The sequence below is a fragment of the Taurulus bubalis genome (assembly GCF_910589615.1).
Source record: "Taurulus bubalis genome assembly, chromosome: 1".
Lineage (NCBI taxonomy): Eukaryota > Metazoa > Chordata > Actinopteri > Perciformes > Cottidae > Taurulus > Taurulus bubalis.
Window position 1 is genome coordinate 7,666,776 of NC_136589.1, and position 18,205 is coordinate 7,684,980.

Sequence of the window (18,205 nt, forward strand, 5' to 3'; positions counted from 1 at the left end):
CAAGACGGGAGAGTGTCAAAATGTGTCCAAATCCTGCGTATTGTTGTAATTTTATTCATGAACATTATGTAATTCTCCACTTTCCAGTGTAAATGCTAAATGTGCATTATTGTCTTGTCAGTTGTGTTGGATGTTAAGATGTGCTTTTATGTGGAGATAAGGCCATCAAGGTGAGGAGAGGCTCATCAGAAGCAGCTCAGCCGCCTTCGAGACGAGATCTAAGACATGCAGAAGATGCTCAGAGTAAAGAAACACCAGTAGCAAAATATTGTCAAGATACTGCCATACATATCTCATAATATAGTATATTGTGATAACAAATATAATTAAAAAGAAATCTTGTCAAAAATAGTTTTTAAAATGTTGAGGTAAGGTATAGTAAGTATGTAATAAAAATGACATAAGTATATCATAGGATAGTATGTCATAAGTACTGTAATAATATCGTTTTTAATACGTCAAAAAAAGGTTTGAATAGCATGGCATAAACATTTCATAATATAGTGTGCAAAAGAATGTCACACAAAAATATGCTGCAAAAACATTTCATAAAAAAATGTATGGGCCATAAAAATGTCATTAAATGATTCGTAGTATAGTATGACATAAAAGACTCAACACAAATAACTTACAAATGTCACAGTATTCACTGTTGTCCTGGAAAATGTCATACTATAGTATCCAAAAAATGTGATAATGGTATGCCATAAAAGGTCATAAATAAAGTTATAGCTATGCAAGTGTAATAAAACAAATTCTGCCATAAAAATTGACATTTTTTAACTTTTAGGATACATGCCAAAAATATCATAAAATGTCAACGTATATAGTATGTCATAAAGAAAATTCAGAAAAATGTCATAATACAGCATTCCATAAGAAAAACAATAGTATTTCATAGTATAGTTGTTACAAAAATTGTCACATTTTAATATATCAAAAAGTTATAATAGCATGCTTACATAAACATTATAGTTTTTGTGGGTCTTTCAATCAATATGGTGGCTCCATTCATTTGGTCATCAAAACTTGAAATTCTCTCGTAGTAGTTGTTGAAGTAATAGTAGTATATAATCGTAGCAGGCACATATTTATATGAGTGTGATGCACATTTTTATGTTGTTTTTCTTTTCTTTTCTCCTCAGTATATTCAGGACCAACGCTGAATTTCTACACTCACTTCATCCATGTCTTCTTCTATTGTATGATTATATGGAGGGCAGGATGTTATCCCTGTTTCTGGGAAAACAGGAACCTGGGAAATCTCCATTCTGTAATAACTGATAAAAGAAATATTTAGGTAAAATGTTTTACTTCGAACTATATGAGAATTACTTGTTTTTATTGAAATGAAATGAGTCAGCCACATGGCATCATGTTGACACGGCATGTCTAAATAGACACCGTTTCTCACCTCCTCTGTTCTGTGGTTTCCTCACATCATATTTTAGATGGCATGGAAAATCCTCATCTTCAGTTTGGACCTCTAGAGACTTCCACAACTCAACAACCGCTGAACGATTGTATTCAGAGAAATTAGGATAAATGACAATGCTTTTATTTGTAGAGAGCAGGAGAATAGCTCTGCTTTCTGTTTCATCATAGCTGTCTCTATGGCTCTTAATACTTTGCTTCTCAAACGAATCTATTAGCACTAATATTATCACAAGAATGGCCAAACACTATGTGATCATGTTGTACCAAATACTCAGCTAAAGTATTAACTTTGTTTTTTAAAGAGATTTATATTCTTGTTAAAAAGATGACTAACTTCAAATGTACTGTAGCAGCTGTGCATACAATAAACAGAGTTTGCATAAAGTATCCTCCAACTTCAGCTTGTGTGGTTAAAGTGTTAAATTGTCAAATGTCAGTGAAGTGGAATTTCCAAAGTCACAAGTGTTACTTATTTGTGTCTCACTAGTTCAGAGCCTGCTGCACTTGACCAACAAGCTCGACAGTAACCGGATGTTGCCGTTACTCTAATGAACCAACAGGTGGTGCTAGAGGCCGCAGACAGTCTGATCAGGAGGTTAATCAGCAAGAAGCACTGAACTGTGAGATGGTGAGATGATAAAGTGTCCTGGGATAAAGATAAGTGATAAAGGCAAACCACACTTTACATTTGTTGTTTTTTAGGTATTGCATTTAATAGAGAGCACGTGAGTAAAATATTTGATGCAAAGTGAAAAACTTAACCTGAATATAAAATAAAAAGCTGCTGTGCGTACGCAAAAGAAGAACAAAAGCAAATTAGGAGACTGAAAAGCGTGTATCTGATCTCACTTTTACAACCTCCACTTACCTACTCCTTTGTTCTGCATCAGCAGACATGATCACAATAACAAAGGAAATGCTGTCAGTGGAGTTCAAGACCTTTTCCAAGTATTTAGAAATGATCATTGCCTGCTATTTTGTGAGACACTGGGTTAATGGAAAACAAATTGTGTTTTGGTTTTATTTTTGGTTTTCAGAACATATTACAACACTGCAAAAATGTAACCATAGACATGAAAAATCAAACTTCAAAGACCAGAACTTAAAACCTGGGCCGGCCTGAGGTTGCATCTCCCGGGAAAATGAGTCTGTCTGTAATCATCAAATTCTACCTGGATCGTTTTTATGATTAGTATTATTTTTGGTTAATTCCAGATGGGATTGTTCATATAAAAATCAGATGATTACAACCTTGGGCTGCGTCACCATATGTTCAAATCACAGCAGGTTTAAGTGGACCCCTTTAAGATGGAGCCACATGGTTCCATCAGGCGTTAGAACACAATTACTGCTGTATGTTATTGGATGGAACAACAGAGCCATGATGACTGTATTGATGAATCAAATGATTATGAGAAGAACATTGGATGGTTGAGTTATTTCGATAGCACATATGTCAAAATTGGAACAATACAGAGATGATTGATAGCACATATACTAAAATTGGAACGATACAGATAAGATTTAATCTTAATTAAAGCTACTAGCAGCTGTGAGCGGGCCCTCGCTCCGCCACGTTTGTGGTTGCCTGCGGGTTGCCGGCTCGCCCAGCCGAGAACGTTCGCCCGCCGGTCGGACGATCTTTTTCCCTCGTGGAGCGCCTGACGCGGGAAATTGCGCTTTGCAAGCACTTTACTGGTTCCCGCATCTGCCCTGCGGCGCTAGGCGACACGCTTGACAACATGTGTCACGTCTCTCTCCGTGAAGCTGAGACCAAAAATATGTATAAAGTGCACTATGCATTGCTACAATATCCAAAGTATGGCCGTGACATGAAGTCACAGCAGCAGCCGTTCACAGTTCAGTGATGTGTGTGTGAGCTGATTGAGCTGGTATAATAAAAGTATAAATACCTCTAAATATATATAAATAATATATCTATATAAAACTATGAATATATAAGTATAAATATCTCTTATATTTAAGCAATAACAGGTACCATGTGATTTACTGATCAGACCGGTTGAAAGCATTTGGGGTTAAAATCCCAAATTGCCCGAATTACTGTAGCGCCCCCTAGTGTTTAAATCGCACGATTGATTTGTTGCAAGTTAGGGGATGCAATGTGCACATATACACCAAGTTTGGAGTCGTTTGTCCAAATAGTTGTAATGTTATGAGTGTTTAAAAACAAGACACGCCCCTAAGAGGTTAATTGGTTGATATCTCCTAAACGCAATGAGATATCAAAGAACTTTGAATCCAGTCTTGATGATACAGCTCCACTCATGATGCACACCAAGTTTGGTATGAAACATCAGCGTGTAGGAGAACTTAACCTAAATTAAAAATGGCGGAACATTTTCATAGGCGGACTATATGGGTCTGAGAAGCTTTTTTGTAAAGCAGGTGGAGATGGACATGTGTGAATTTTTTCAAGTCAATAACATTCAGGGTGAGGGGGCGTCGCCGGTCCAACTTCTAAGAGCCATTTATTTGTTTGTTTTTTTACGGCTTTATCAGATGGCTGTTTTCACCAGGCCTGACAAGCGTCCAAATTTGGTGAGTTTTCGAATATGACCACTCCAAGTGGTCACATGTTGGGCAGGGCAGGAAGGTAATGGCTTGCACACTTTATTAATTTTAATTTTACAACTTTAATTACTAAAGAGTTTACCTTGGTAATGATCAAAGGGAAGTTATTTATTATTTATGAAATACAAACTATATTTTCTCATTACAGAGGTACCAACATGGCCAATTTGGATGCATCAACTGCATGCAGTGTTGTGGCTGCAATCAAGCATGTAATCGCACCAGTGTGTACATGGCAAAAGTCAGATGTTGACGACATTCTTTTAGAAGGGATCAACTTGAATGCATTTGTCAAAGAGGAAAGCAATGTTGCCATAGGCAAGTCTTCGTTGATGAAACAGCACAGTGTGTTTGGCAGGCACTGGAACGTAAAGATTGGTAAGCCAACAACGGCCAGACATTTTAGTGACCTGCGAGAGGAGCCGGAGATGTCGGACATACTGCAAGAACGCTTATTGACAGATGGCATGTGTTTGTTGAACATCCATCATCAAGTAGTTGCGGTCATTAATCATGGGAAACTTGTAGTGCTCGTTGATTGTGGGACACGTGATGCATCTGGGTTGGCATCAGATATTGGCACACCTGTGGCTGTCTTCAACAGTTCCCTTGGTGACTTGATGCTTCACATCTACAATCTGAAGGAGTCTTCAGAAGCAGAGTGGTATAGCATTTCTAGCATTTCTGTGAAGGCCATCACAGAGTGTGATGTTGATGCTGCAGCTGCTCTTGACGATGGCAGTTCTGACGGTGAACTGCCTGCTCTTGAGGTTCCTCTGCCATCCTCTGTCAGGGGAACGGGATATTCTTCAATGTCAGACTACATTAACAAGACCAAGATGAAGAAGGTTGGAAATTGTGCCACAAATGTAGAAATCCAAGCGACAGCAAATGCTCTTGGAGTGGACATTTATACATTCAGTGACGGAAGATGGGTCAAATTCAGTACGAGTACAATGTTTTCTAATCAAGGTATATACTTGAAACATTGTGAACATAATCATTTTGAGCCAGTTGTTTGTGTCGAACATGTAGACAAGCAGATTTGCTTTGATTTGTGCAAAGGTAACTCATCTGAGACGAGGCATAGAAAAAGGTTAGATAAATGTACTGTGAAGGACACTTCTAAGGAGAATGTGCAGAGTGATGCAAATATCTGCAGCTCAAATCCTAAGCATTGTTCAAAGTATTATCAAAGAAGAAATATTCACCAAATAATAATTCACTAACTTTACCCATTAAACAAAGCTCCTCCTCCTAACTGTCTTTTTAATTATGTTTGTATATTTTAGCAGGGCTCTCAAGTTTTTAAGACAGGTAAGAGTGACATCTCTCTCTCTCTCTCTCTTCTTTTTTTCTTTTATTTCTTCTTTTGGCAATACCCAAGTGTACACTTGGGTATAGTGTATATATATAGTGTATATATATGCACCCAAGTGTACTATATATATATATATATATATATACATATATATATATATATATATATATATATATATATATGTATATATATATATATATATATATATATGTATATATATATATATATGTGTGTATATATATATATATATATATATATATATATATATATATATATATATATATATATATACATACACACACACACACACTACCGTTCAAAAGTTTGAGGTCACCCAAACAAATTTTCAGTTTCTTCGCAATTTCCTGCATGGAATATTCTTCATTTCTAAGAACAAGAACAGACCTGCGAGTTTCACATGAAAGTTCTCTTTTTCTGGCCATTTTGAGAGTTTAATGGAACCTACAAATGTGATGCTCCAGATACTCAACTAGCTCAAAGGAAGGCCATTTTATAGCTTCTCACCAGCATAACTGTTTAAGCTGTGCTAACATAATTGCACAAGGGTTTTCTAATTATCCATTAGTCTTCTATGCGATGAGCAAAGACAATGTCCCATTAGAACACTGAGTGATAGTTGCTGGAAATGGGCCTCTATACACCTATGTAGATATTTCATTAAAAACCAGACGTTTCCACCTAGAATAGTCATTTACCACATTAACAATGTATAGTGTATTTCTGATTAATTTAATGTTATCTTCATTGAAAAAAAAACAGTGCTTTTCTTTGAAAAATAAGGACATTTTTAAGTGACCCCAAACTTTTGAACGGTTGCGCGTGTGTATATATATATATGTATATACATATATATATATATATATATATATATATATATATATATATATATATATATATAATGTATTTTGTAGACTTAATACTTACAATATGCAATACTGCTGTACTATACAGAATATTGTTTTGCTACTACTACATTTCACTTCATAATATTACACTTATATGCCATAATATGTATAATGTATCAGCCTTTTTATTTAATTTTTATTTGACCATATTATGTCATACTGTTATACCACTTTACTTTGAGGAGACGTCAGTTAGTCTAGAACAGCGGTTCCCAAACTTTTTAGGCCACGCACCCCCTTCTACATCCCGACCGTGTTCACGCACCCCCAATCCTCCACACCTTAAAAAAAAAACGCAACAGAGCCTATTTTTAGCCGCATAAAATCGGACCAATGCGAGAACTGTTTGCTTGCGCGTGGCGTTTGTTACAAGATTTAGTCCGCTGTATAAATTTCAGTTACACAAGGCGTCACTTTTAAAGAGCAATAAGGATGGCGAGGACACACGCACAGGCTCAGAGGCAGATTGCATTTCACATTTATTTACTTAAACACAGTAAGACACGTAAAGAACAAAGAGTGGCACATAGGCTCAGAAACAGATATAAATAAAAAAAGGAGGCTCCAGGGGTGCGCGCACCACACTTTGGGAATCCCTGGTGTAGACCCAACACATGAATGAGACTGCAATTGTTTTTGGCTGTTTTGTAACTCTTCTAATTTTGATCTAAAAAATGTAAGGGGCTTCAGACTTGCACTGGCATGCTTGGTGTTCAGGTAGCAGTGCAAAGAAGAGGCTTCAGACAGCTGTTAGCCAGAACCTCACTGCACAACACGCACTGTGGCTTCGGGCAATCTGCATTGCCAATCCAAGTGAAGCCCAGACCTAGATAATTGTCATCATATTTCCTCTTTTTTTTCCCAGTCTGATGCTCACTCTCGTTTCCTCTTTTTTCACCTTGACTCCGCGATGGGCCTCTGTGCTCTCGCTCTTTCTCCGACTCCCGGTCGATTTCTTCTCCCGGTCTCTCCCCAACGCACCTCTCCATTTCTCTCACCTCCGGTTCCTCACTCTCTCTCTGTCCCTCTCCTCTTTTATTACTGATAGCTTCAGATGTCCCACCTGACAGCTTCCCCGATTTCAGCCAGTTTAACATATTTTCATGGATGTTGCTGAATGAATGAAATGACGTTAGGCGCACAAGCTAGGCTAGCTAGTGTGTACGTAAAAGACAGTCTGGCGGCCGGACCGGAAGTGCATCTATTTATTAAATTGTACGTTTTTAATTGTAATTAAATGTAAATCGTACAAAGGGAATTTTTATAATTAAAAAATCCTACTTATTTTTTTTTAAATTATGTTTAATATTAATTATTACACCATTAGACCACCATTTCATTTTTCCTCTCGCGCACCCCCTAGAGGCAGCTCGCGCACCCCTTGCGAGCACCACACTTTGGGAATCCCTGGTCTAGAACACTGAATAATGTTTCCACCAGGTAAACCTGAACATGCACACCACTATATATATATAAGCATAGCTATGTATATTATAATTAACTGGAGGATATACTTTCTACACGTAGATCTTAACCCTTAAATATAAACAGGAGCCCGGCCACCCTACGGAGGAAACTCATTTCAGCCATTTGTTTTTTAATTAAAATACAAGTTGGATAAAATCTCCATTTATCCTCTCCTTATATGTAGTGAGGTGTCAGTAGGTAGAACTTATATGTAGTAAGGTGTCGGTAGGTAGAACTTATATGTAGTCAGGTGTCGGTAGGTAGAACCGCCAGTGCCGCTGACTCGCCGCTATCCTGTCTGACGTCACACGCTGCCACGGACTCGCCGCTGCCAGTAATCTCACTCGCTGTCTCTCCAACAACGTTAGCTAACGTGTAAGCAAGCTGACTAGCTTGCCATTAAAAAACTGGTGGGAGGGAAATGAAGCCGCTGTAGACATCTTAACGCTGATTGGCCAAGACTCGACACGTCAAAGATCTTCTATTTGCGCACAACTTAATTTTTTTTTTTTTTGTCTCACTCTTCGGATCTACACAATTCACGTGGATGACATATTTTCATTTCAAAACGGCGAATTTCGCCAAAAGGTGGCAAGTTTGCAGGTATGAATACAAAGCCGTACCGAGCACGGTAAACCGGAGCGGACATGTTCTTTCTACAGCAGAGGACCAAATGGTGGTTTTCCGAAAGTAAGAAAAACAACCAAAAACATGTCGGCAGACAAAAATCTGTTCATTTGAGTTCACGTCTCTTTGACAGGAAGGAGGACATGAGGTACTCGTGCTGGATGGATTCAAGGACTACATGATTATTTAGCATCTACAGCAGGCATGTATATAGATAGATAGATGTTTTAATTGGACTCACATTATATTATACATGATCTAACAATCCCCTGTGACAATGAGTTGCCGTCCACCTCAGGGGACACTGGTAAGCTTTATGTCCATATTTTAATTGGAGCAAGTTAAAAAACAACTAGCTTAAACTATTATTCTGCTATAAATGACGAGCTATTTAAGAGACATTGAATGACGGCCCGTCTTGTCTTTTAGTTTGAGGGACTGCGTAAACTCATGTTGTAAGGTTTTTTCTCTCATCTGTAGAAAGCATAAACACAGCTGAGGCGGCTCAGAGAAGTGCTAAGAGGAAGGCCATCGCAGATGACTGACCCAGTTGAGGCAAACAAGCGGACATTGGACCCACAGGAGAAACGCAGGCGATTGGACTCCATCCCATGACAATGAGTTGCCGTCCACCTCAGGGGACACTGGTAAGCTTTATGTCCATGACTGGCCGGCCGTAGACCTCCTCTTCTACATTACAGCCAAAGGAGGCTGCCTGGAAGAAAAGGAAGCGACGGTAAGCAGCTGCAGTCAACTCAGTCACATGCATGAAAACATGTCCAAGCATTCTCCTCTCTGATCCCTCATCTCTCTGTTTTTGTTTGTTAGATTATACTGAGACAGCTGCTGGATGCAGCCATTGACCTCCAGCAGAAACTAATTTTCCACAGGACATTAAGGCAGAAAATATCCTTCTTGAGTACCACACGAAAGCCATACGAGTTCGTGTCACCGACTTTGGCCTGAGCTGCTTCGCCGAGGAAGAAGACGCTTTACAAATCTTCATGGGTAAGATGTCCAGTTTTACGCCTGCTCTTCACTAACTTTACCCATTAAACCAAGCTCCTCTTCCTCACTGTCTTTTTATTATGTTTGTATATTTTAGGTACCCAGCACCCAGTTTGTACCCGGACCCAGCACGGTGTACCAGATCGGTGCGGTCCTGTATGACATGCTCCAAAACCCGACATTCAGAGCAGACATGTTCTTTCTGCAACAGAGGACCAAATGGTGGTATTCCGAAAGTAAGAAAAACATACACAAACATGTCTGTCTTTTTATTATGTTTGTATGTTTTAGGTACTCAGCTCTCTTCACATGAAGAGTCGTCCTGCTGTCCACGTCTCTGAAGAGTCATCAAGAAACGCTGGACTTCAAGTCGCCTCAAGACTTCCTAAACAACAGACACGTGGCTTCTGATCATACTGTAGAGCAGTGTGGCTGATAATAATACATCTAATGTATAACACACACACACACACACACACACACACACACACACACACACACACACACACACACACACACACACACACACACTCAAAACCAGTAGTAAGAATATAATAAGAAATAATATGTGGTAATAAAATAAATGCACATGCTCAATCATTATGAAAGTAGATGTTATGAGGATTCATTGTATTATTGAACTATTACATCCCCGCCAGAGTGGCACAGATGGCGGGAACCTAAAAAATAAAATAAAAGTGGACTCTGCTGTAAAAACCTCAATAAAATGGATTAAAAATAATACTAATGGCTTCAGGTATTTTGGACAATCACAGATTAGCACGTTCAATTAAATTCAGCTGGTGGATGCAGCAATTGACCTCCAGCAGAAACACATTTTCCAACGGTACATTAAGGTGGAAAATCTCCTTATTGAGTAACGCGAGAACGGCTTCTGAGTTCACGTAACCGAGATTGCTCTGAGCTGCTTCACCGATGCAATATGGGAAACATGAATCTAAAAAATAAAATAAAACAAAATTGAACTCCCATCCTACTTTTTAAGACTAGGAACCACAAGTAGCCCTGTATTCAGTGAGCGCAGATCTCTAGTGGGGTAATATGGCACTATAATCTCCTTTAAAATATGATGGTGCATCACCAATTAAGGCTTTGTAGGCGAGAAGGATTTTAAATGTGATTCTTGATCTTACAGGGAGCCAGTGCAGAGCAGCTAATACAGGAGTAACGTGATCTCTCTTCCTAGTCCTCGTTAGTTCACAAGCTGCAGCATTCTGGATCAACTGGAGAAACCCAAGAGACTTACTAGAGCAGCCGTATAATAAGGAGTTACAGTAATCCAGTCTTGAAGTAACAAATGCGTGAATCAATTTTTCTGCATCGCTTTGAGACTAGATGTGCCAGATTTTTTTTAAATGTTACGTAGGTGAAAAAAGGCAGTCCTTGAGATTTGTTTGACGTGGGAGCCAAAGGACAAGTCCTTATCAAAGATAACTCTGAGATTCCTTACGGTGGTGCTGGATGCCAGAGCAATGCCATCAAGAGAAACTATATCATTAGATAATTGATTTCAGAGGTGTTCTGGGCCAAGTAGAATAACTTCAGTTTTGTCTAAGTTTAACATCAGGAAGTTGCAGGTCATCCATGTTTTTATGTCTTTAAGACATGCTTGAAGTTTAGCGACCTGGTTGGTTTCATCTGGCTTGAGCGACAGATATATTTGAGTATTACAGCATAACAATGAAAGTTTATGGAGTGTTTTCTAATAATATTGCCTAAAGGAAGCATATACAGTATAAGGTGAATAAAATTGGTCCAAGCACAGAACCTTGTGGAACTCTAGGACTAACGTTGGCGGTCATCGATGCTTCATCGTTTACATATACAAACTGAGATCATCTGATAAATAGGACTTAAACCAGTTTAGTGCGGTACCTTTAATACCAATTGACTGGTCTTGTCTCTGTAATAGGATGTCATGGTAAATGGTGTCGAATGCAGCACTAAGGTCCAACAAGACAGGTACAGAGACAAGTCCTTTATCTCAGCGGTCCCCAACCTTTTTTATGCCACAGACCAGTTTTGTGTAAGACAATATTTTCACAGACCGGCCTTCACAGTGTCGGTGATAAATATGACGTAATAAAATTATACGACCGGCTTAAAGAGCATACAAATACAACTCACCATTACGGCGAATTAGTGGGAACCCTACGCTTGTTTCTCTGCTACAAGCCAGTCCCATCTTGGGGTGATGGGAGACAACGTGTGTTCTTTATGTCCAGTCTACTCTGTAACTTAAAAACCTTTATTCCAGTCTATTACGTAATTTAAACCTTTAGTTCAGTCTACTCCGTAATTTAAACCTTTATTCCAGTCTATTCCCCAATTTAAACCTTTATTCCAGTCTACTGCTTAACTTAAAACCGCTTCACAAAGACACATAGGATGTTGGAAAAGGAGGCAGGGTGTTGAGAGCTTTTTTGGCGATCTCAGGATATTCTGCCTTGATTTTAATCCAGAACACGGGCAGAGTTGAAAATTATATTTAAGTTTCATTTTTGGGATAACGTATCACGTAACCTCTTGACGTGTCAAGAGCAGTGGCGGGCCGTCAGGGCCTGCTAAGCCTTCTCTGCTGGCCTAAACAGAATCACAAAGTTATAGCTATTTTATCATTTTAAAAAATCTATAATTAAAAGTTATATCTATATTATAATGTAATTGTTTTTCACAAATACACTACATGTATTATAATTTTGTTCTCCCTATTAGCTTATTTTCTCATTGACCAGCTCCTGTCTCGTGTCTGTTTCTCGATTTTAATTTTAAATTTTAACTAATTTTAGTGACCTCCGAGTGGTGAATTCGGGAGTCATTACCGCCGATGTGAATTACAATCTTACTGTATTTACATTTATCCTTAGCCAACAGTTTTAAATAGGACTCGATGTCTCCCGCCCTGTTCCAAGAAATACATTTGACTGTGGTCCCTGGATTCGTCATCTTCACGTTTCTGACTATGGAGCTGCCGATAACCAAAGTTGGTTCCTCAGCTGGTGTTTCTGAGTGGGGAGAACCGGTTACGCACAGTGGGTTGCTTAGACTTCTGCTTCCTCTGGCCATTCACCCACTGTCCCAGCTGCTTGGAGGCTGCCGGGTAACAGCTATTGCTAGCAGGAGATAAATCAAATTGCTCCACACCGACTATGGGGATTGGGCTGGTTAATGTAACTAAAGTCTGAGCTTTGATGGTGCGAAGCCGTGCATCTAACCCACGGAGACCTGCCTCCAACCTAGCAAATGAACTATTACATGTACTGCTATCATTAAAGCAGGCAGGGGAATATCTAAACATGTGACACGCTGGTCAAGAGAGCAGGAAAGGGAGAGAATGAAGCCCTCGCTAGCAACTAAGCAAAGTAAAGTAGCTAACGTTAGCAGAACAAACAAAGTAAAAATAAATGTTGGATTTAAGCGATAAGTCGCTAAAAGAAGAAGAGAGTCAAGTGTTTAAATGTTAAAGATGTACAGCAGGTAATCAGCCGCTTGTACTGACGAATATCACACAATTAGCTTGGTTTAGCTGGAGGGGGGGGTCAACTGGCCGCCGTTTCTGAGATTGGAGTGGGACACGGGAAAAAACTGAGGTTGTGATCATCTTAGCAATAGAAGATCTTTGACGTGTCGAGTCTTGGCCAATCAGCGTTAAGATGTCTACAGCGGCTTCATTTCCCTCCCACCAGTTTTGAATGGCAAGCTAGTCAGCTTGCTAACACGTTAGCTAACGTTGTTGGAGAGACAGCGAGTGAGATTACTGGCAGCGGAGAGTCCGTGGCAGCGTGTGACGTCAATATAGGGCAGATATTCAAGAGGAGACATTCATATTTGTAGAGAGTCTCACCGTTGGAGACAGGAGGTATTCTTCCCCGTTGCTGCCTTGAACACATGATGATGAAGATCATGTGACACGTACAGTCATTGTTTGAGCTTGAGATCTGTAATAAAACAGAGGAACAGATTACATTTCACCCAGATACAACAGATACGTTTTTCTGATTGGCTATTCGTGTCGCCCATCTCTTTTTATTGATTGGCTGGGGATTCGGGGGAGACGTGCTTGATTCCTCCATGGTGAGGGCAGCGCGACCAGGTCATGTTTGCGCGCTGCGGCACATTAAATAGCCTAGAGTTTTTTTTCAGCGTGAGAAATACGATGTGTGGCGGGAGGGCGTGACTTAAGACCGAAATGCGTGACAGTCACGCTCAATGCGTGACACTTGAGAGCCCTGTAATTCGCTGTTTCGTAACCCTTTGCTGCAGAAAGGGGGCAGGGCTTATCTCCGTGGCTTTATTCTGTGAAAACATTTTCCATTTCCGCCATTCACCATTGAAATAACCACTAGTTCTGCTTTATACTTGTTGAGGAAGTCCCAAAAACGTTGGAACATCAAACGCCCCCGTGTCTGGGTTCATAATATTATCCGTAGTCGCACACAAGTCTGACTCCTCCAGGCCGAGTATCTGAATGAAGCCGCATCGAGCGCTCCTTCAGCGGACCAGCAGCAGTTTGATTCAGTAACGGCAAGACGGCGGTGATGCCGGGCGGAGCTTCTCAACTCTGGCTTTCGCAACTCAGCGTCGGGCGAATTCTTCACCAGAGTTGAAATAATTCAACTACGCAAATATTCGCAACGCCTTTTCGCATTTCAATGGAGATTATCCACTGAATACATTCATACATTCATAAAGTACTACGTGTAAAAGCATACAATACTTGCAGTAATTTGTAGATGTTTTGTGTCTGTTTGTCGTCATTTTGAGTCTCTTTGCAGCTATTTTGCATCCGTTTGTGGTCACTTACTGTATATTTTTAGTCAATTTCTATGGTTGTTTTGAACCCGTTCCATAGTTGTTGTGAGGGTCTTTGTGTCTCATTGCAGCTTTTTTTGCATCAATTTGTAAATATTTTGTGTCTGTAGTAATTTTGAGTGGCTTTCTAGCTGCTTTGTGTCTCTTCATAGTCGTGTTGTGTCTCTTTGTGGTTGATCTCCCCTTTTTCAGCTCCCAGTGGTAGCTATTATGTATTACAATGTGTTTACAGGTTAACCCTTCAGATTCTGAGGTATATTTCTCGATTTTACATAAGTTCTTAAATTCACCTTTTAAGGCACTTGCATATAAGATACATACCCATGTTTTACATAAACAGAACAATGTTCCTGGAGGATATATTGAAACAAATTGAGATTTGACACACAAGAACGAGCGATATGCACCAAAATCTGGCCGCTCTTTATTTAATTTAATTTGTATGTTGTTTTATACAGTAATAACAATATTTTGTTCATGATAATGTCAATAATATATATTAAAAGAAATGACAGTAAAATGTTAGACTTTTGTCTTCAATTGTAGTAATAAAACATTTCCTCCTGAGACCCAGCCCATTAATTTGTGTCCTCTGTGGTGGACACTTTGGTTTTGCATCTCACCATTTCCCCATTTGAGATACCCTATCAACTCCTGCTGTACTCTAAAGAGCACATCCTGGGCTTTCCATTGATACCACATGGGTGGGGGTGGGATCATGACAACTTCCTCTTTCTTTCGACACAAGATCAGCCAGCACATTTTATGGAAAGTCAAAGGGTAAGTCAAATATTGCTAAATTATTGTCTTTTTTACTCTGATATTTATATGTGTTGTCAGGAATGATATATTTAGTTCTGAAGCATTTCAGTTATTTGTTTATTTAAATAATAGTCCTTTTATGAATGTCAATTATAGTGGACACCAGGACAAAATTAATGTATTTAATGACTCAACATTGACAGAACTCAATCATAAAGGATGCTGTACTAGATAGTTGAGGGAGAATCAGATTTGGAGCTTTCAGATGATGAGAGAGATGAGGATGAGTTTTAGCATGGTGAGGAAGAAGAAGAAGAAGAAGAAGAAGAAGAAACAGGAGGCTCAGATGAGCAGACAGACTCAGAGACAGAAAGGGATGAGCAGGATCGTCGTCCTCCTCTATGGGCCAGGAGTAGCATGTAGGCCGATGTTTTATCCCAATGATGCACTACGACCTGACTGCATTTTATCCAAATAGATTTGTCTGAGGTTTAATTATTATTCCTGTTATTAGCTTTCATTTAATAGATTCACACCTGTGCTACCTGGGCTTCTACACAGTCAAAATGACTCTACAACCTGCAGACTGGAGTCCAATTCAATACTTTTACAAGTACATTGACAACAACGTATTTGAAGATTTAGCAGCATTCATTCAAAGATGAAGAATTATTTTGTTTTATAATCAAGTTGAATGTATTATTGGTTTAATATTACTCTATAACCATAATTTGTTTTTTTATCTTCTATATTTGGCTGTCTTTTAACACGAAAAGTGTCCTGTGGACACTACAGTAAACAGTGGACATACTGTAAAATTACAACTTAAAATAATTTTCAAAAAGTCAAAATTGTAAGATGTTTTCCTTAACTCTAAATAGGTAGGAAATCACAAAAAATATGAATTTGGAAGACACTATTTTCCCTCAGTTCCCAGGAGCATATAGTTGAAAATGATTATTCAAAAATATATATAGCATTGTAAAAACAAAACTAGAATTCACACAAATGTTCAAATGAAATACAATAATAATAATAATATTATGGTAATAAAACTGTGTGAAAGAACAGACACAAGCATCAGGTGGCCAACAGCGTGTTGACCTGATAGTGACCGTGTGCAACAGAAGTCCACTCAGAAACTGTTAGATTCTACAAACGCTGTTGCTGTACTGGACTAAACATCATCATTAATATCAACTGGGAGAGCTTTTCTGAACCAGACGGAGCTACACTAAATTACTAAAAATAGATCAGCAAGTGACCACAAACAGATGCAAAAAAGCTGCAAAGAGACTCAAAATGACTACAAACAGACACACAACATCTACAAATTGATGCAAGTATTGTATGTTTGTACACATAGTACTTTATGCACTGTATGAATGTATTCACTGGATAACCTCCATCTTTACTAATAAACTGTACACACAAATACACAATTTACTCTAAACCATAATTTGCATATTCCGGAACCTCATAATGGAACACCTCATTAAAGCCACAGCTTTAGAACACTCAGGGGCCAGTTCACTAATATAGACTCCAACCTTAGAGGAACAGACACAGAAGTTGTTAGAAAGGTCTTCAGCAGTCTTCAGTTATCATGGGCGTCACATTTGGAAAGGTCTTTAATTCTGTGGAGCAGGACGTTGTCTTTGAAGTCGTAGAAGCAACAGAAGATGAAAACCCACAGGAGAAGCACTGGCGGCTGGACTCCATCCCCTGTGACAATGAGTTGCTGTCCACCTCCGGGTACACTGGTAAGCTTTATGCCCATATTTTAATTGGAGCAAGTTAAAAAACAACTAGCCTAAACTATTATTCTTCCATAAATGATGAGCTATTTAAGAGATATCGAATGCCGGCCCGTCTTGTGTTTTAGACCTTTTGTCCACGTTCGTGTTGTGACTCAGTAAACTCATGTTGTGATTTTTTTTTCTCTCATCTGTAGAAAGCAGAAACACTCAGAAAAGCGGTAAGAGGAAGGCCTTTGCCAATAACGGACCAGTTGCGACAAAGAAGAGGGCATTGGACCCACCTGCCATGTTTAAAGCCAAGTACCGGCAGCAGGAGGAACTTGGCCCAGAAGGATTCGGATCCGTGTTTGCTGGCTACCGCAAAACGGATAATCTGACTGTAAGTCTTACTCACATGTTCTTGCACAAACACGCAGACACACACATTATGGTCAGGAACTGTAACCAAAAAGTCTTGTTTGTATCTCCTAGGTTGCTATCAAGCATATCCCCAGAGACAAAGTTGTCCTCATGCACAAGGACAATAACGGGAAGCAGATCCCCATGGAGGTCGCCGTCATGCTGAAACTGGCGGCTGAATCAGAGCGGCATTCAGCACCCATTGACCTGCTGGACTGGTACGATCTGGACCAGGAGCTGATCCTGGTGCTGAAGAGACCGTGGCCGGCCGTAGACCTCCTCTTCTACATTACAGCCAAAGGAGGCTGCTTGGAAGAAAAGGAAGCGAAGGTAAGCAGCTGCAGTCAACTCAGTCACAGGCATGAAAACATGTCCAAGCATTCTCCTCTCTGATCCCTCATCTCTCTGTTTTTGTTTGTTAGATTATACTGAGACAGCTGATGGATGCAGCCATTGACCTCCAGCAAAAACACATTTTCCACCAGGACATTAAGGTGGAAAATGTCCTTATTGAATACCATACAAATGGCATACAAGTTCGTGTCACCGACTTTGGCCTGAGCTGCTTCGCAAAGAAAGAAGACACATATCAAATCTTCATGGGTAAGATGTCCAGTTTTACGCCTGCTCTTCACTAACTTTACCCATTAAACCAAGCTCCTCCTCCTCACTGTCTTTTTATTATGTTTGTATATTTTAGGTACTCACATCCCCCCAGAATGGCACAAACAGCGGGAATACAGAGCCGGACCCAGCACGGTGTACCAGATCGGTGCGGTCCTGTTTGACATGCTCCAAAACCCGACATTCAGAGCAGACATGTTCTTTCTGCAACAGAGGACCAAATGGTGGTATTCAGAAAGTAAGAAAAACATACACAAACATGTCGGTAGACAAAAATCTGTTCATTTGAGTTTGCGTTGTGATGGATCACTGGAGCTGTCATCCTCACTCTTTCTTCTCCTTCTTTCTCTCCAGATTGCAACAATTTCTTAAAGTCGTGTTTGAACAAGGACCCGGAGCAGCGTCTCACCCTGCAGCAGCTGAGGAATCACCTGTGGCTGAGATAG

At 39.6% G+C, this 18,205-nt stretch overlaps 1 protein-coding gene across 1 annotated transcript; it reads left to right on the forward strand.

Annotated features, from left to right (window-relative positions):
- Nucleotides 1-16,582: 16,582 nt before the first annotated feature.
- LOC306746404 (serine/threonine-protein kinase pim-1-like) lies at nucleotides 16,583-18,205 on the forward strand (the record flags this gene model as incomplete). Its single annotated transcript, XM_079229318.1, has 6 exons — nucleotides 16,583-16,739; nucleotides 16,931-17,115; nucleotides 17,208-17,465; nucleotides 17,558-17,738; nucleotides 17,836-17,997; nucleotides 18,114-18,205. The coding sequence occupies 6 exons, from the start codon at nucleotides 16,583-16,585 to the stop codon at nucleotides 18,203-18,205; spliced, it is 1,035 nt and encodes a 344-aa protein (XP_079085444.1).